Genomic DNA, 16,718 nt, shown 5'->3' with positions numbered 1-16,718 from the left:
GTCATTGTTTGTGTTTTGAGCTTTTTTTATATTGATTTTCTTGTCATAGAAGTTTTTTACCTAATAAAATACAGATTTTATTCATAAATAATACGATGTGTCAGTGTTGATATAACGTCTGATGGTTTCACAGAAGATGTTTTCTAGAAAGCACAAATGAACTCAACTCAACAGAGAATTCTGACATGAAGACACACACACACACACACACACACACACACACACACACATTTACAAGCACACACACACACACACACACTCACACACACACTCATTTACAAGCACACACACACACACACACACACACTCACACACACACTCATTTACAAGCACACACACACACACACACACACACACACACACACAGACACACATTTACAAGCACACACACACACACACACACACACACACAGACACACTTACAAGCACATACTCACTTACAAGCACACACACACACACTTACAAGCACACACACACACACTCACTTACAAGCACACACGCACACACACACACTCACATACAAGCACACACACACACACACACATAAGCACACCAAAACAGACACACTGAAACAAACACACACGTTCACTTACAAACACACACTCTCACACACACAAACACACACTCTCACACACACAAACACACACACACTTACTCACAATCACACACAAAATTCACTCATTCACACACACTCTCACACTTACAAACACACACAAGCACACACACACACACACACACACACAAACACACGCACACACACACACACACACACACACACACAAACACACGCACACACTCACACACACACATCGGGTTGAAAAAACAGGATCTGACATCAGAGGAAGAAAGAAAAGGAAGTTGCCGTCTGACGAATAAGATGAAGAAGAGGAAGAAGAGGAAGAAGAGGAAGAAGAGGTGAGATTCTTTTTCCTTTAAGAAGACGCTGTTAGTCGAGAAAGTGAGAGAGACGCGATGGTTGAGTTCAGACGGATTCTGGTTTGTTTTGTACTGCTCCAGATTACAGGTAAGGATACAAAATATCACACATACATATACATATATATATATATATATATATATATATATATATATATATATATATATATATATATATATATATATATATATATTAGGCTATTTGTTTTTGGCTATTTGTTTTTTAACATAGTGATTTTACACACTTTTGTTCATCATCTGTTGTGTTTAAAATGTAACTGTGGACATCACTACCTGCTTCTTATTTCAGTTGTTTCTCTCTCCAGATGCTGTAATCCTCTCTGTTGCTGTCAGAGATGGAGATGAAGCCACTTTGCCTTGTGACAATGTCATAGATGATCAACAGAACTGTGACTCTACTTGGTGGCTCTTCAGTGATTTAAGCCCCACAGCAGCAGTATCGCTTGTTATAAGTGGGCAGATTGGTGATGGAGCCAAAGATAAATCAGACAGACTGAGTGTCTCAGAGAAATGTTCTCTGGTTATAAAGAACGTCAGAGATGAAGATGTCGGTCATTATGACTGCAGACAGATCAGAGAAGGAGAACAACAAGCTCCAGATGCTCAGCTTGATCTGGCTGTTGTCATCAGTGAGTATTCACATCATCATGTTCTCAAACTGTCTGGTCAGAACAATATACTGAAACATTATAATGATGATGATGATGGTGATGAAGTTCCTCTTCTTCCTCTCTCAATGTCTCCATCTTCACCAGTGACTGAACACGAGGACGCTGGTGAGGTGACGGTGAGCTGCTCTGTGTTGACACATAGAGGATGTAGACACACAGTGAAGTGGCTGCTTGAGGGTCAAGAAGTGGACGGAGACAACAAAGACTTGATGACATCATCACTGTCTTCCTGCTCCTCCAGTGTGACGTTCAAGACGTCGCATGCTGTGTACGCCTCAAAGAATTCTGAGTTGTTGAAGTGTAAAGTGACCAAAGGTCAAACAAACGAAGTTCTGTTCCCCTTCAGCCCGCCTCGGCCCTCAGGAGAGAACACAAGTCAGTACATGAGCCGTTTCAAATAGCTTAATACTGATGTGACAAAACTACATCGCTTATCTGATGGATTTCAAGGTTTTAGAGGCAGCGCTGTCTCATAAAAGTTAGGTTTCAATAGTGAAAAAAAGAAACAGGGGCGACTCCTCTGGTTGTATAGAAGTCTATGCTTCACGTGTTAAAGCTGCATTCTCTCTCCTGACCACCAGGGGGCGACTCCTCTGGTTGTATAGAAGTCTATGCTTCACGTGTTAAAGCTGCATTCTCTCTCCTGACCACCAGGGGGCGACTCCTCTGGTTGTATAGAAGTCTATGCTTCACGTGTTAAAGCTGCATTCTCTCTCCTGACCACCAGGGGGCGACTCCTCTGGTTGTATAGAAGTCTATGCTTCACGTGTTAAAGCTGCATTCTCTCTCCTGACCACCAGGGGGCGACTCCTCTGGTTGTATAGAAGTCTATGCTTCACGTGTTAAAGCTGCATTCTCTCTCCTGACCACCAGGGGGCGACTCCTCTGGTTGTATAGAACTCTGGTGAAGGAGGACTCGTGTTGAAGGAGGACTAGCAGCACTTTATAGAACTTTAAATATTGACTGTGATACGGTACAAAGTCCAAAATGTCCGCCAGCAGCCATGATGTGTGTCTTCTCTGTGCAGGCGGACCCTGAAGAGGGCGTTTCCTACGCCTCCATCAGCCACGCCGGGAAGACCGGCGGCGAAACCACGGTGAGCAGTCTGCTGGAGAAGTGTGGTGGTGAAAATACCTCCAAAAAAATGTTCATGTTTGGCGGGAAAAAGTCTTTGTTTTACCCTTAAACTCTGACTAATTTGTGTCTGTGTTTTAAACTGTTGTCTCTGTCGATTTGAAAAGAAAAAAGTATTTCATCACTGAGCGTTGTGTTGTGGTTATTTGCACCATCTTTCATCGCGCTGCCATCGCGCTGCCATCCTGTTTTGTAACTTGTGTGTTGCTCTGCTTCCTGCAGGTCCGGGGCGGCGAGGCAGTGACCTACAGCTCTGTGAACATTCCCTCCTCGGACGCCAGCAACCTCTACGCCATCGTCAACGCACCAAAGAAATAGCACAACGTAGTGTTGCTTTTTTTATACATTTATTTGACATTGATAGTTAAATAATTCTGGTGTGAGCTTGTATTGGCTTTGAACTCAATTCAACCAGAATTCCTTAATTCCCTTTATTCACACTGCTTTGAGAGTATCTAACTCAGTTATTTAGTGTGCAAAGTGAATTGTTTGGCACAGCTGCATTTCAACATAAACAGGTGTTTTCCCTTTATTTCTGTGTTGCTGTAAACACACTTCTTGTCCAGTAGGGGGAGGTGTACGTTAACTTTCTACCACAAAGTGAGAGCCATGCATTTATATGGCTGATTGTTATATAAATATGATACATTTTACACAATTAACTTGGTACATTATTATGCTGGATACATGGTTTGGTTGTAGTTCAACGATTAATTGTCATTTGAATTGATTTTAAAGTTTTTTTTAAACATGCTTCCCATGTAATTCTTTTGCAATGTGCTAAACATTACCCTCTCCCTCCTCTGTAATATAATGTATAATGTCTTCATTATTCCACATCCACATTTTGAATTTTTATTATTAAAAAAATAATAATGTCTGTATTTTGTGTGGATGAACTGATAAATATATATAACACATACAAATATATATATATTATATTATGCTCTGCTCAATTATATTACATTTTTAAGAAATAATCTTGTCAAGCACCTAAAATTGTACAAAATGTGCCAAATCAACAGTTGAAACAAGGGGCTGAAAATCCCATTTGTTGCAGATGTCAAACTTGTTGACGCCTTCGTCTGTCAAAACCGACCAATCAGAGAGCGTCGTCAGTTCCAATTATGGCGGCGTAAACTCTCAAGCCCGCCCCTCTTTGTTGCCTCGACCAATGAGAGGCCGCCGATTCCCTACTGGGGGATACGAGCAACAGAGAGAGAGAGAGTCAAGGAGGAACGGCAGGGAAAGCGAGTAGGTCCGTTTTATTTATCCCCCATGATTTAATCATGTGAGGGATTCGAAGGAGCCGTGTTTTTGTTACCGACATGAAGTCGGGGTTTCTCGGGAGATTGATACCGAGGAGCCGCGCCGGGTGTTGACGCCGGAGGAATGCACAGAGGAGGTACATTGTTCCCGGACTACTGGGGTAGTGGGAGGCAACGGCCCCCGCAGCGAGCCAGCTAGGCGAAACACAAGCTAATCCGGTGAATATTTTCAAAATAAAACAAGCTCCGACCAGACAATACATCGTTCGTTCGAATTGAAGTGAATATAACCAGCACTGTCACGCGTGAATATCTCACACACGGTTAAGCGACGGGTTCACGAGTATCCCGCTACGATTTGTGATATTTTACACCGTGAATACGCGATCGACGCGCGTGCCGCTTTTACTTTGAATGGGGGAAGCTACCGCAGCCCTAGCCCCGCTCTTTGCTAGCTTCCGGTAGCTTGACGCTCGCGAAGGGGAAGAGGGGGTGAAGTTACGAAGCCTCGGGACCAAAACAAGAGTTCGCATCCCGCAGCGGACACACCGCCGCCCCGGTATGAATGGGACGAGACCTCGTTTATTCTAAAACGGGCTCCGCGGAGCGCTTCAGTTAGTAACGGTTGGGAAATTCCAACGTAAAAACAAAACCACAACAAAACTACCTGCTTTCGATATTAACTTGTGACTGTGGTAAGTTACTCTCCTTTAAAGACGTTTTTTTGCTCTGCAAAAAGTTTGGTGAGATATAATTTTATATTTGTATTTAGAAGGGGGGGAAAACGGATTAATTAGTTTAGGTGTATTTTATGCAACCTAACTTTGTGCATTAATTTACTGTCAGATTGACACTTTGTTCATCTATTGTGGTCTTTTTGTTGTGAAAGAGACTGTTGCTATGCGGGTTGTGTAGCGGTTACTTCACTGGAGAACCTCGCTCCTCTTCCTCAAGAAGAAAGGAACAGATCTTTGGGTGCTCCACCCTTCTGTAGAAAACATAACTGTTCCATTTATGCATATATTAGTGCTGGAGGCGTGGTGCAGAAACTCACCTGTGCTGGTTTTTTTCTGCAGACCAAAACTGATTTAATTTTTTTTTTCCAGACTTGCTGTGGACGATCAACATGCGCTGTCCGACTCTGACGAACACCAATAAGCTCTTGTAGCTGGAGGAGGGATTGACCCTAACTTCTCCTCCTCCTCCTCCTCTTCCTCCGGGCCCTCTTCCCCGGAACCGATGACCGGGCCCACCTCCCCGAGCCGGACCGCCACCTCCTCGGCCAAGCCGAGCCGGCATGGCCGCTCCAAGAGCACCAGCGCGCACTGCCTCCTCCGCTGCAGCGCCCGCGAGGAGTCCGCCGCCACCGCCGCCGCACCGAACAGCGGCGCCCGGTCCTCCGGCGAGGAGGAGGAGAAGGACGGCGGCGTCCTGTTCTACGTGAACAGGACTGGCTTCCCCATCGAAGGGCTCACCTGGGAGCGGATGTGGTCCCACGTGGCGGCCGTGCACCCCGAGGGCCAGGAGATGGTCGACAGGATACAGAACGCCGCGTACCTCCCCAAGGTAGGCCACTTTTTGCTGTGTTTTTTTGCGTTGTGGTGTTCTCCACCAACGCACCTGCAATTTGGGGTTTCTGTTTGTTGCCTTGTTGCCTCCACAGAGCAAAACGCTCTGGTTTGTCCCTTTGGCTCCGCCTCCCAGCCCTCGGCCCCGCCTCTTTTTCAGTCACACGAACCACAGGAAGAAAAATATATCCGGTTGTGTCTATTAGTGCGTCGTTAGCCTGTTTCCACATTGACACACACACACACACGCAAGGCATCACCTCACAATGACAACAAGTGTGCTAAATTGGGGTGCCACACCTGTCGAGTGATGTTAATTCTGCATTTTGTTTTGGTCACATTGTGTGTGACTGATGTTGACTCATGTTGACTCCTAAGACACACACACACACACACACACGTGCCAGCGTAACGTGACTTTAGCTGAGAAAACAATACTGCTTCTCGCAGACGATCTAAAGCAATCAGGAACTGAAACAGCAGAGACGAGCGGTTTGGAAAGCAAAGTGGAAAATGTACAGTTTTGTTGTAAAAGCATTTTTTTCCAGTGAAAGCTTTGCGGTTCCCGGCGGCTGTAACTGAGCGTCCCGAACGCTAGAACCCAAACAGCTCCGGGGGTCGAGCCGCTGAACAGCTGACTTCAACGCAACAGAGGACGCTGTGTGTGTCGAGTACAGAAACCTCATCAGAGGAGAACTCAAGGCTTTTTATAAAAGAGTTCAAGTAAATGAATTACTTGAGGTTTGAGGAATTAAAGGAAGACGCCAAACATTTACTGGTTCCTCGTGAACGATGTTCTGAGAAGTCTGCATTCTCTCTCCTGACCACCAGGGGGCGACTCCTCTGGTTGTATAGAAGTCTGTGCTTCATGTGTTAAAGCTGCATTCTCTCTCCTGACCACCAGGGGGGCGACTCCTCTGGTTGTATAGAAGTCTATGCTTCATGTGTTAAAGCTGCATTCTCTCTCCTGACCACCAGGGGGCGACTCCTCTGGTTGTATAGAAGTCTATGCTTCATGTGTTGAAGCTGCATTCTCTCTCCTGACCACCAGGGGGCGACTCCTCTGGTTGTATAGAAGTTTTTTCGGCGATGTTTTTTTTTTTTTTGTCTTGCCAACGGAAAAAAAAAAAAAGATTTTTTTTTAAGTCTACGAAAACAAAAATCTTCATTAAAAAAAAATCAATTACATTTTTTTTTCCTAATTTTTTTTTTGGTCCTAATTTTTTTTTTGCCGGAAATTGGCTTCCACTTCCACTTCCATACATTTATTACGACTTCGGGGCCAAAATCCAACCATTTTTAGGACTAACAGGATAAGATACGGAAGAACTTACTTCTGGACCGTGTTCATTGTAGGTCCACTCTGGTTGTATAGAAGTCTTTGCTACATGTGTTGAAGCTGAGTTAAAGTAACTCTGAGAATTATATTGTTTGCCGCTGTCGTCGTAACTGTGACATCCATATGACTAAAAAAGTAGGTGTGTGTGTGTGTATATATATGTATGTGTATATGTGTATGTATATATATATATATATATATATATATATATATATATATATATATATATATATATATATATATATATATATATATATATATATATATATATATATATAATCATGGTTGTTGTGGTATAGTAGTGTCTCCCCTCTGGTCATTTTCTTGCTATATTTAGCAGCATTCTAAGCAGCAGAAAAGACTGGTTCAGGCTGAAAGAAACACACACACACACACACACACACACACACACACACACACACACAGAGAAACGTATGATCCACCTCATCCCAGTCTGCTGCCATGAGGCCCCTCAGCCCAGATCCTCTGTGTTTTACCCGTCCAATGATCTGGATGAATGCTTGCTGTGAGGAGGAGGAGGAGGAGGAAGAGGAGGAGGGTGGTGAGGGGGGTGGGGGGGGGGTTGTTGTAGCTAATTGGCCATGTGGTCATTGGTGACCTGGTTGGCCGGCGAGGCCGAGGGCCCCGTATACTTTGTTGTTCTGTGGACAGAAGGCGCAGCAGGAGGACGAGCGCACAAACACACAAACACACAGGAACCGGCCGGTGTTTGTGCGACAGCGCCGGCTGTTGAAGAGCGTCGCTACGAGCCGTGAAGCCTCATGAATGAATGAATGAATGAATGAACTCATGAATACGTGAAACGAAACAAAAATGATTCAGTGAAGTGAAAACAATCGAGTCAGAGGTCTTTATTCTACACGTTGTCTATTGTTTAACGGGCGTCGACAAAACATGCGTATTCTGTTTCAGCTGTGTGTGTGTGTGTGTGTGTGTGTGTGTGTGTGTGTGTGTGTGTGTGTGTGTGTGTGCGTGTGTGTGTGTGGTGGTAACCAGAGACAGAAGGGTTTACTGTGTCTAAAAGTGGACGAGGTCACATGACCATCATCGTGTAACTTCTCTTCATCAGGATTCCTTCACAGTGAATATTTCCTTGCGTTACTTCTCGAGTCGGTTCTGACGCCGCTGCACATCTGTGTCGCCGCCGCCGAGCCCGAAGGCTCGTTCACGGAGCACGCGGCGCCGAGTAATCCCTCTGACGCAATCTGGGTAGCGGATAATCTCTGGATGCCAACTGGGACAACAAAAAAACAACAACAAAAAACAAAAAAGGACTTTTATTAGGAAACAAAGCCGGCTGGAACTCGTCCGAGCTCCGGAAAAAACAGCAGAAAAACAAACGCTGTTCTCTCTGCACTCTTGTTTTTTTGGGGATGTGACCCCTAAACACGCCGGGACCCCGTGGCTAACGAGTGTGATGTCATCAGCGGTCACATGGACAGAAGCAGGAAGTAAAAAATGAAAAAATAAATAGCAAATTTAAACTTTTCCCCATAATCCGCTGTGGTTGTTCTGGATTAAAATGTTTCCCTTCACGCCGTGACAATAGGCTTTTATTTTGAAAGAGGTTAGGGGCCTTAACGCAAAGTAGACATTTTTATTATTTTTATTTGAGCGTCTGTTGAATCAGACGTCAGATGTAATCTTGAGGTGTTCTTCAGTGAGATTACTGCAGCGACATGAGCCTCAGATTAATACACACACACACACACACACACACACACACACACACACACACACACACACACACACACACACACACAGAAAGGCATTCCTTGGGATGTCCTGCTCTAAAGATATCTTTGAACAACAAATAGGATCCGTCTGTTGTTTCTATATTTAATTCACACAGACGGCTGTGCATCAAATAGATTATATAGTCTCTCTACCTGTGTGTGTGTGTGTGTGTGTGTGTGTGTGTGTGTGTGTGTGTGTCTCTCTCTCTTAACACATGAAGCATAGACTTCTATACAACCAGAGTGGACCTACATTGAACACGGTCCAGAAGTAAGAGCAGTTCTTCCGTAAATGATCCTGTTAGTCCCAAAAATGGTTGGATGTTGGCCCTGAAGTCCTAATATTTGTATGGATTTACGGCACAAAAAAAATTAGGACCAAAAAAAAATAACAATTAAGATTCCCTCCCTCTCCCCCCAAAAGAAATTAGGAAGAAAAAAAATGTAATCGATTTTTTTTTTCTAGAATTTTTTTTATGTAGATTTTTTTTTTCTAGAATTTTTTTTAACGTAGATTTTTTTTCCGTAGACTTAAAAAAAAAAAAATTTCCTTTATTTTTCGAGATTTTTTTTTTGTACAAAAAACTACTCAACGAAAAAAAAGGCAACTAAAAAAAAAATTCAGAATTTTGAAAAAAAAGAAATCGAGGAAAAAAAAATCCGCAATAAATTAAAGCTTTTCATCAAAAAGGACGAAAAAGGATTTTTTTTTTGCTCCTGTTTTAGAGAAGGTTGTTTTGTGGACTGACAGTTTTAAACTTGTCAGGAGAGAGAATGCAGCTTTAACACATGAAGCACAGACTTCTATACAACCAGGGGAGTCGCCCCCCGGTGGTCAGGAGAGAGAGTGCAGCTTTAAGACATGAAGCACAGACTTCTATACAACCAGAGCGTAATATCTGACTCTGACTCTGGATTTGAAAGACTGTGACGGCCATAACTGATTATTTCAGGCGACATCTGAGGAAGCGCTGACTTTCCACCACAGCTGCTCCCAGCTTTTTTTTTAAGCCGTCATCCTTTACTTCTTCTTCTACTTTTTGTCGACGGCGAACTGAATCTTCCACTTCAAAAGTGGGTCTAACTGACATGAACCCTTAAAGCTGACGGGAGGAGGATCACCAGTCCTCTCACTGCCTGACCCAGCAGAAAGCAGCTTTAGTGTGTGTGTGTGTGTGTGTGTGTGTGTGTGTGTGTGTGTGTGTGTGTGTGTGTGTGTGTGTGTGTGCATACCAGCTCATGTAGCCGGCGCGTTGCTCCTTAGCGAGGATTTTACGACATGGGAGATTACGCGGCAGTAAAACCTGCTATTTACTGGTTTATAGACCGGCCTCCATAACGAGGGTCGACCTGTTTCAGGCCGTTGAAATCAACGGCCGGTTGATTTGTCGTCGAAGCAAACTGTTGAATGCGGAGGAAGAGCCTTGTATGGGTCTGTTGTTAAAGATGTCCGGTGTGTGTGTGTGGTTTTGTGCACCAGGACACCAAACAGTCTTTAAAAAAAATAAAAAAAAGACTCTATTCCATCCTGTTGTCTTTCTGCTCAGCTCTGTTACTGTGCTGTAAATAAACAGTGAGGCAAAAAAACCCAAAGGAAATGATAGGGCTGCTGCTTATAATTCACCCTTCCTGCACACACACACACACACACACACACACACACACACACACACACACACACACACACACACACACACACAGGCCTGTGTGCGTCGGAGGAAGTGTCGCTTTGTGTTGCGGTCTGACTCACTCTCGCACTCGGTGGTTAGCGTCCGTTCATCGGAGCCACATCTGTGACCTCGGTGCTCTTCTTTCCTGCGTCGCCACACAACACACAACGTGTGTGTGTGAGCGCCTCGTCCGCCTCTTCATCGCGCCGCTTCACGCGGCCTGAAACATGTGTTTGTTTCTTTGACTTGAACCCACAACGACCTGCACCAGCGCTACTGAAGGAGCGGTGCTGTTGTCTTGTCTTTACTGCAAACAAGAAGAAAAACAGTTTGCGTTTTCCATTTTTGCTGAATAAATCTCATGAGCTGCATGTTTTGTCAGTAATAAACATCCTTATTACCTTCAGGCAGGGTTCTTATACGCTCATGGAAAACCTGGAGAAGTCATGGAATTTTAAAATGGCTATTTCCAGGCCTGGAAAATGCCTTGAAAAAAAAACAATTTGTGTAGGAAAAGTCGTGTAAATGTGTTATATTCATGTGTTTATGATGTTCATTTAGTTTGAAATAATGAATCTAGTTTTAAAAGAAATAACAATAAATAATAATTTCCCAAAAATAATACATGATTTTAAATTTTTTTTAAAAAAGTCCTAAACTTATTTCTTTTTTTTTTGTGCTAATGTTTTTTCTTTTTTTTTGTCCTAATGTTTTTTCTTTTTTTTTTGGTCCTAATTTTTTTTTTAGGTGTGACTGAAATGGGCTTCCATACTGATTGGACGTCCACATAAAAGACACATTTTCCCTCTATTTAAATAATAAAATCAATCAAGCTGACGCATCTGTTTGCAGCTGTGAAGATACTCTTTCAAGTGCACACAAATCTAAAAGAGTGAACTCGGATTTCTGTGCCACTCTTCGCTGAAGACGTTTAGCATGTTTGTTTAAGATAAATGATCTCTCTTCACTCCCTGCAGCATCATATTCCCTCCGTCCCGACCTTCAAGCCGTCCATGTCGGTCCCCGACTGGTTGGTGTCCATCCAGAACTACATGAAGGCTCTGCAGTATCCTTTTTTATTCACACGCTGAACACAAACAAACGCAACGCGGTGACGAGCGCCACGCTACACTACACTATGCTACGCTACGCCTGTCGGGTGCCAGCGACCTCTTCCCCTGCTGTGTCGCCCTTAACGCTTCCCCCAGATACAACCACACGGGAACACAGTTCTTTGAGATCAAGAAGAGCCGTCCGCTGTGCGGGTGAGTGAGCTAATTTTAATACAACTTGTTATTATTCAGTGGGTTTTATTTATTTACGTTATTAAATGATGAATGTTTCAGCCCTGGTGCTGAAATCTGTGTTGTATTGATTTTTGTTTAATACATTTTTGTAGATGCACTAGTTTGAGATTCAACAAAGTACAGTTCAACTTTCTTATCCTCCTCTTCCTCTTCCTCCTCCAGGTTAATGGAGACGGCACGAGAGATGATCAGAGAGTCTTTGCCAATCAAATGTCTCGAAGCCGTCATCCTGGGAATGTATCCTTTACCGCACGCACACACACACACACACACACACACACACACACACACACACACACACACACGGGACCAAAAGGTGAGTTTGTTTTATCTGTGGGGGATAATCAATGAGACATGTTGCTCTGATGCCCTAATGCCCCCCACCACCACCACCAGTGGTTACTGAAATGTGTTGCCTGGCAACAAGCCCTATTCCAAGTGCACACACACACACAGACACACACACACACACTCTTACTATTCACAGGCTTAGTCTCATCCAGCAGAGCTTAAATATTAAACCAGCAATCTGTAGTTTTTTTAACAATTTCATTTCAGAGCATTGAGGGTACGTCTATTTTGGAAGAGATTATTGGTTCTGTTGTCCAGGCCCCCCCAAAAAACCAGGAGCTGCTGTTTCTATTTAGTAAAGAAACCTTTTTGGGTTCAACCCAATAGAAGAAGCTATTTGAACTCTGAGGATAAACATCAAATACAAATAGAAACTTGCAATGGGTCAATTTCTGTGCTCATCCACCAAAAATATGGACCTCCAGCTTAGTGAAAAAGTCACCAGGCCTCAGCGAGAATTGAACTCGCGACCCCTGGTTTACAAGACCAGTGCTCTGACCACTGAGCTATGAGGCCTTTCCCGGTAGTGTTGTAATGAGACAAATGTTTTCTCAGTCAATACACAGAGGTGGCGACGCCTTCTTTACATACCTGGTGTTAAGGTAATGTGACCTAACCAGTTGCCTCCGCCTGTGACTCAACTACAGCTCTCTCACCAACTGGGCTTTTGGTAGCCGGGCCCTTGCTCATGGGGCGTGGTCGGGCTCAACCTGAAGACACGTCGTGGAGTTGGCCCACCCTGTGGACCCGCCCCCCGCAGGGTCAAGCATGTGCGGGAAGGGGTGCCGGACTCTGCTGGTTTCAGTTGATGTGGTCCTGTTGGCTTTCCTTGGACCGTGAGCCCCAGCTCACTGAAGAAGTGATCAGGCCCCTGGTTTACTCGACCGGTGCTCGAACCACTGAGCTAGCAGGCTAAATATTGTCTTAGCCAAGGCTACATTTTGTTTGGCCCTGAACGAGCTCTAGGAACAGGAAAGGTCAACCTCGCTTGCGGGGTAAGAGCTGTTGCAGGAGGTGGAGCGGTACCAGCTAGATCTAGTAGTTGGGCTCACCTCCTTCGCACAATTCTCTGGGACCTGCCGAAGAATCCCGTCCACGAGGTCTTACACTCCAACATCAATAAGAACTACTCACACACCCCAAAGGAGAGGTTGGGGACATGGGATCCGAGTGGACTACGAGCCCAGACTACTGACTCAGAGCCAGCTCAGGCTGGGAGTTTGCCCAACAAGGCTGGATTCACTTTTTTGTGGTGCTAAACTTTTCTGTTTTTTCTTGACCATAGCTTACTGAAAATATGTTCAGGCCTCAGTGAGAATTGAACTCACGACCCCTGGTTTACTAGACCAGTGCTCTAACCACTGAGCTATGAGGCCTTGGACACCTTATGTCTAGTCAGTGCTCAACTTGAGTGACAGCACTGGCTGAGGAACCTAGCTCCTGTGGACGGGGAACGTCTGGCAGGAGGATCCTATTCCTGTCTGGGATCATGATCCTAACCAATTGACTCCGCCTGTGACTCAACTTCAGCTCCCTCCCCACTGAGCTTCTGGTGGCCGGGCCTTCGCCCACGGGGCCCGGCCGGACTCAAGCCGAAGAAACAACATTTTGTGTCGGGGTTAGGTACAATGCAGACAGTTGGGCGCACCTCCACGCACAGCACTGGCCCCAAGCGCCCGGAGACTGAGCGCTGGGACGATCCCGTCCAGGAGGTCTTCAACTCCCACCCACCATGAGAACTTCTCACACATGCCCGAGGGAGGTCGGAGGGACATGGAAACCAAAGCCTCTGACATCAATCCGGCCGCTAGGAGTTGCGCACGGATCATTGGTGCCTTTTTGTGGCGGCGACCCAAGTTGAGGTTGAGGGAAGTCGCCAAGTTGAAGGAGGAGGCCCTTAGGGCCCGGTTGGCTCAGAGGTCTCGTGTAGGAACTCTAGACCGGGTTAGTGGTTCCCGGAGAGTGTGCTCAAACTATCGAGGGTATGGCACTACTCAGCCTCGCACTCATGCCTGGGTTCTGGGAAGGAGGCGCTGATCTTTGACTTTAAGGAGGGCGTATCCCGTCCAGGGCCGTGGACCAGGGGTCCAGCGGACCAGCTCTTTGCCCCCTAAAGACTACCGGAGGGGTGCCCAAACAGACTTAGTGGACTTGGAGTTTTTGGTGTGGTGGGTGCTGCTAGAGTGTGGAGGAGCTGTTTTCAGATGATGTCATCCAGTTGGCCCGACTGGACCATAACCCCCCCAAACATTCTGAAAAAAACATCAGGCCTCAGTGAGAATTGAACTCACGACCCCTGGTTTACTAGACCAGTGCTCTAACCACTGAGCTATGAGGCCAGGCACAATACACACCCATGAGATACACTGTAATAGTCAATACACAGCCCACACCTTCTCTACACATAGTCTGTACCAGTGCAACCACATATTTCGCAAGTGTTTTTTTTATTGACATATTTACAAACAGGGTAACATATCTGCATAATTAGCTGCACTATATGACATGTGGCTTATACACAGTGTGTTTTTCCTCTGATGTTTGGTGAGATTTCTCTCCGTTGGACCAGTGCTGGCTGTTCTCTGGGGGGCTGAGAGGCTGACAGTGACTTTAATTGAGACTGGCTTTAGCCCACAGATGAAAAAGGGAGGGAGGGAAATGGAGAAAGAGCTCAACAGAAATGAAAAAAATGGAAGAGGAGTGAAGGAACGATAGAGATGTTTGAGCCAGAGGGCGTGAGGAGAGGAACCGAGTGTGCAAACCTACTTCATGGTCAGTACACACACACAGTGTCACCTTTCACTGCCGAGGTCACGCACTGAAAAAGTCTCCAGGCCTCAGCGAGAATTGAACTCGCGACCCCTGGTTTACAAGACCAGTGCTCTAACCACTGAGCTATGAAGCCACACATAAGAGTCAAAGTTTTTGTCTGCCATGTTTACACACATAGTTGACTTCGCCTGTGACTCAACTGCAGCACAAGATCAACTGTTGTTGTTGTTGTTGTTGTTGTGTTTTTGAGCCGTCTGTCCTCTGGTTCCTTGTGTGTGTCAGTGTGTGTGTTTCATGGTGTTAAAGGGTACAAAGGTGAATGCTAACGAAGTAGAAACTTTTTTTTCTTTGTCCACTCGGACTCGACGATGGACTGGTTAGATTGTAGAGGTCAAAGGTCAAGGTCACAGTGACCGCCCGCTCGTCCCTTTTTCTCGCGGGTTGCAGGTCAGAAAACAACGCGGCTCAGAGGGCGACGTTTGCCACACAGTGGAAGAGGGTTTCATGCCTTTTTCAGTTTCTTCTTCTTCTCATCTTGTATCTCGCCGCTTTGAAATGTGGCGAGGAAGGAAGGGAACGCAGAGAGGGACTCTGGGAGGAGGGAGAGAAAGAGAGAGAGAGAGAGAGAGAGAGAGAGAGAGAGAGAGAGAGAGAGAGAGAAAGAAAAGGGGAAAAGAGTGACAGAGAGGCGGATTTTAAAAAGCCCTGGGATTAGCTCTGCACTTCATCCACAGATGAGGTTTCTCTCTGACGGATCACCTCCACTGTGTGTGCGTGTGCGTGTGTGTGTGTGTGTCTGTGTGTGTGAACGCACTTGTGTGTGTGTGTGCGTGCGTGTGTGTTTTTGTTCGACAAGATCCTCTCAAACGTAAACATTAAGCTTTGTTTATACCAGGCAGATTTATTGTGTGTGTGTGTGTGTCTTTCACGGTCTTCTTCATCTGTACATCGTCTCTGTCTTTGTCAGGTAAAACAAACACAACCAGAATGTTGTGAGTTGTTGAAGGCCTTAAAGCTACAGTGTGTAAATTCATTTTGACTACACAACTTGTCTAGATGACAACGTGTGTTTGTGAGTTATTGTGTAGACTTGAGTACCGCGTGTACGGAACGGAGTATTTAGAGGCTCGGCCTCGTTCCTCTGGACTCTTCTTCACTCAGAGGTCGACCCACCTGCTTCAGGTGTGTGTTGTGTTTAACACAATGGGCTTCCCTACGACACACACACACACACACACACACACACAGTGTTGACACACATATGTGTGTGTGTCTGTGATCAGTGGTCTAGTTGTGTTTATGGCCCTCAGAGAATATCTGATGAAAGCACAGCAGCGCTGCGGCATCGAGGCGGCTGAGGGACGGAGCAGATGGCGAGCTGGTGGCCGACCAAGACGCTGTCCAGATCTGTGTGTGTATGTGTGTGCGTGTGTGTGTGTGTGTGTGTCCGTGTTCATGTTGAGCCCCATGACGCTGTGCCGTCTCAACATGGGAGCTGACTAAACATAGACCTCATTCAGTTATCGTTAGTGGACCAGTTTTTGTGAAATGAACACACACACACAGACACACACACACACACACACACACAAACTTGGGTTATATTAACTTTCTGCAGCCACGTGTTATTGAGTTGAATGTTAAAAAATGTAAAAATAATAAAAAAACATAAATTAGTTTGGAAAACATGACAAAAAAATAATTGTACATGGATAATAGAGCCTCCCTGACTCCACACACACACACACACACACAAAGAGAAAAAGAGACACACACACACAAAGACAAAAAGAGACACAGAAACACACACAAAGAAAAACACTCACAGACACACACACAGAGAAGCACACACACACATACAGAGAAACAGACACACAAAAAAACACGCGCACACAGACACACACACTCACATACACACACACA

The 16,718-nt window shown here is 45.2% G+C and overlaps 1 protein-coding gene and 4 non-coding genes across 7 annotated transcripts in view; 1 reads left to right on the top strand and 4 right to left on the bottom strand.

The window, feature by feature from the left end:
• Nucleotides 1-3,967: 3,967 nt before the first annotated feature.
• The window catches only part of vash2 (vasohibin 2), an 18,804-nt gene continuing 6,053 nt past the window's right edge, over nucleotides 3,968-16,718 (top strand). Inside the window, exons 1-5 of one of the 3 annotated variants that reach the window (XM_068598701.1) lie at nucleotides 3,968-4,168; nucleotides 5,138-5,597; nucleotides 11,343-11,431; nucleotides 11,574-11,630; nucleotides 11,835-11,909. In XM_068598701.1, the coding sequence (XP_068454802.1) occupies nucleotides 5,271-5,597; nucleotides 11,343-11,431; nucleotides 11,574-11,630; nucleotides 11,835-11,909 (548 nt within the window). In that variant the 5' untranslated portion in view covers nucleotides 3,968-4,168; nucleotides 5,138-5,270. Of the gene's footprint in view, nucleotides 4,251-4,313; nucleotides 4,727-5,137; nucleotides 5,598-11,342; nucleotides 11,432-11,573; nucleotides 11,631-11,834; nucleotides 11,910-16,718 lie in introns of those variants that run through there. The other 2 variants (XM_068598703.1, XM_068598702.1) reach the window with 2 other exon arrangements.
• On the bottom strand, nucleotides 12,467-12,539 carry trnat-ugu (transfer RNA threonine (anticodon UGU)). Its single transcript has one exon. It is a non-coding gene; the product is annotated as a tRNA-Thr (tRNA).
• Nucleotides 13,327-13,399, bottom strand: trnat-agu (transfer RNA threonine (anticodon AGU)). The gene has a single exon. It is a non-coding gene; the product is annotated as a tRNA-Thr (tRNA).
• Nucleotides 14,290-14,362, bottom strand: trnat-agu (transfer RNA threonine (anticodon AGU)). Its single transcript has one exon. It is a non-coding gene; the product is annotated as a tRNA-Thr (tRNA).
• On the bottom strand, nucleotides 14,856-14,928 carry trnat-ugu (transfer RNA threonine (anticodon UGU)). Its single transcript has one exon. It is a non-coding gene; the product is annotated as a tRNA-Thr (tRNA).

Source organism: Clinocottus analis, unplaced genomic scaffold, assembly GCF_023055335.1.
Source record: "Clinocottus analis isolate CAN_PGR_092001 unplaced genomic scaffold, fCliAna1.0.p SCAF_40, whole genome shotgun sequence".
Classification (NCBI taxonomy): domain Eukaryota; kingdom Metazoa; phylum Chordata; class Actinopteri; order Perciformes; family Cottidae; genus Clinocottus; species Clinocottus analis.
The sequence above is the reverse complement of the archived record's forward strand: the minus strand, read 5'-3'. Positions and strand labels throughout refer to the sequence as shown.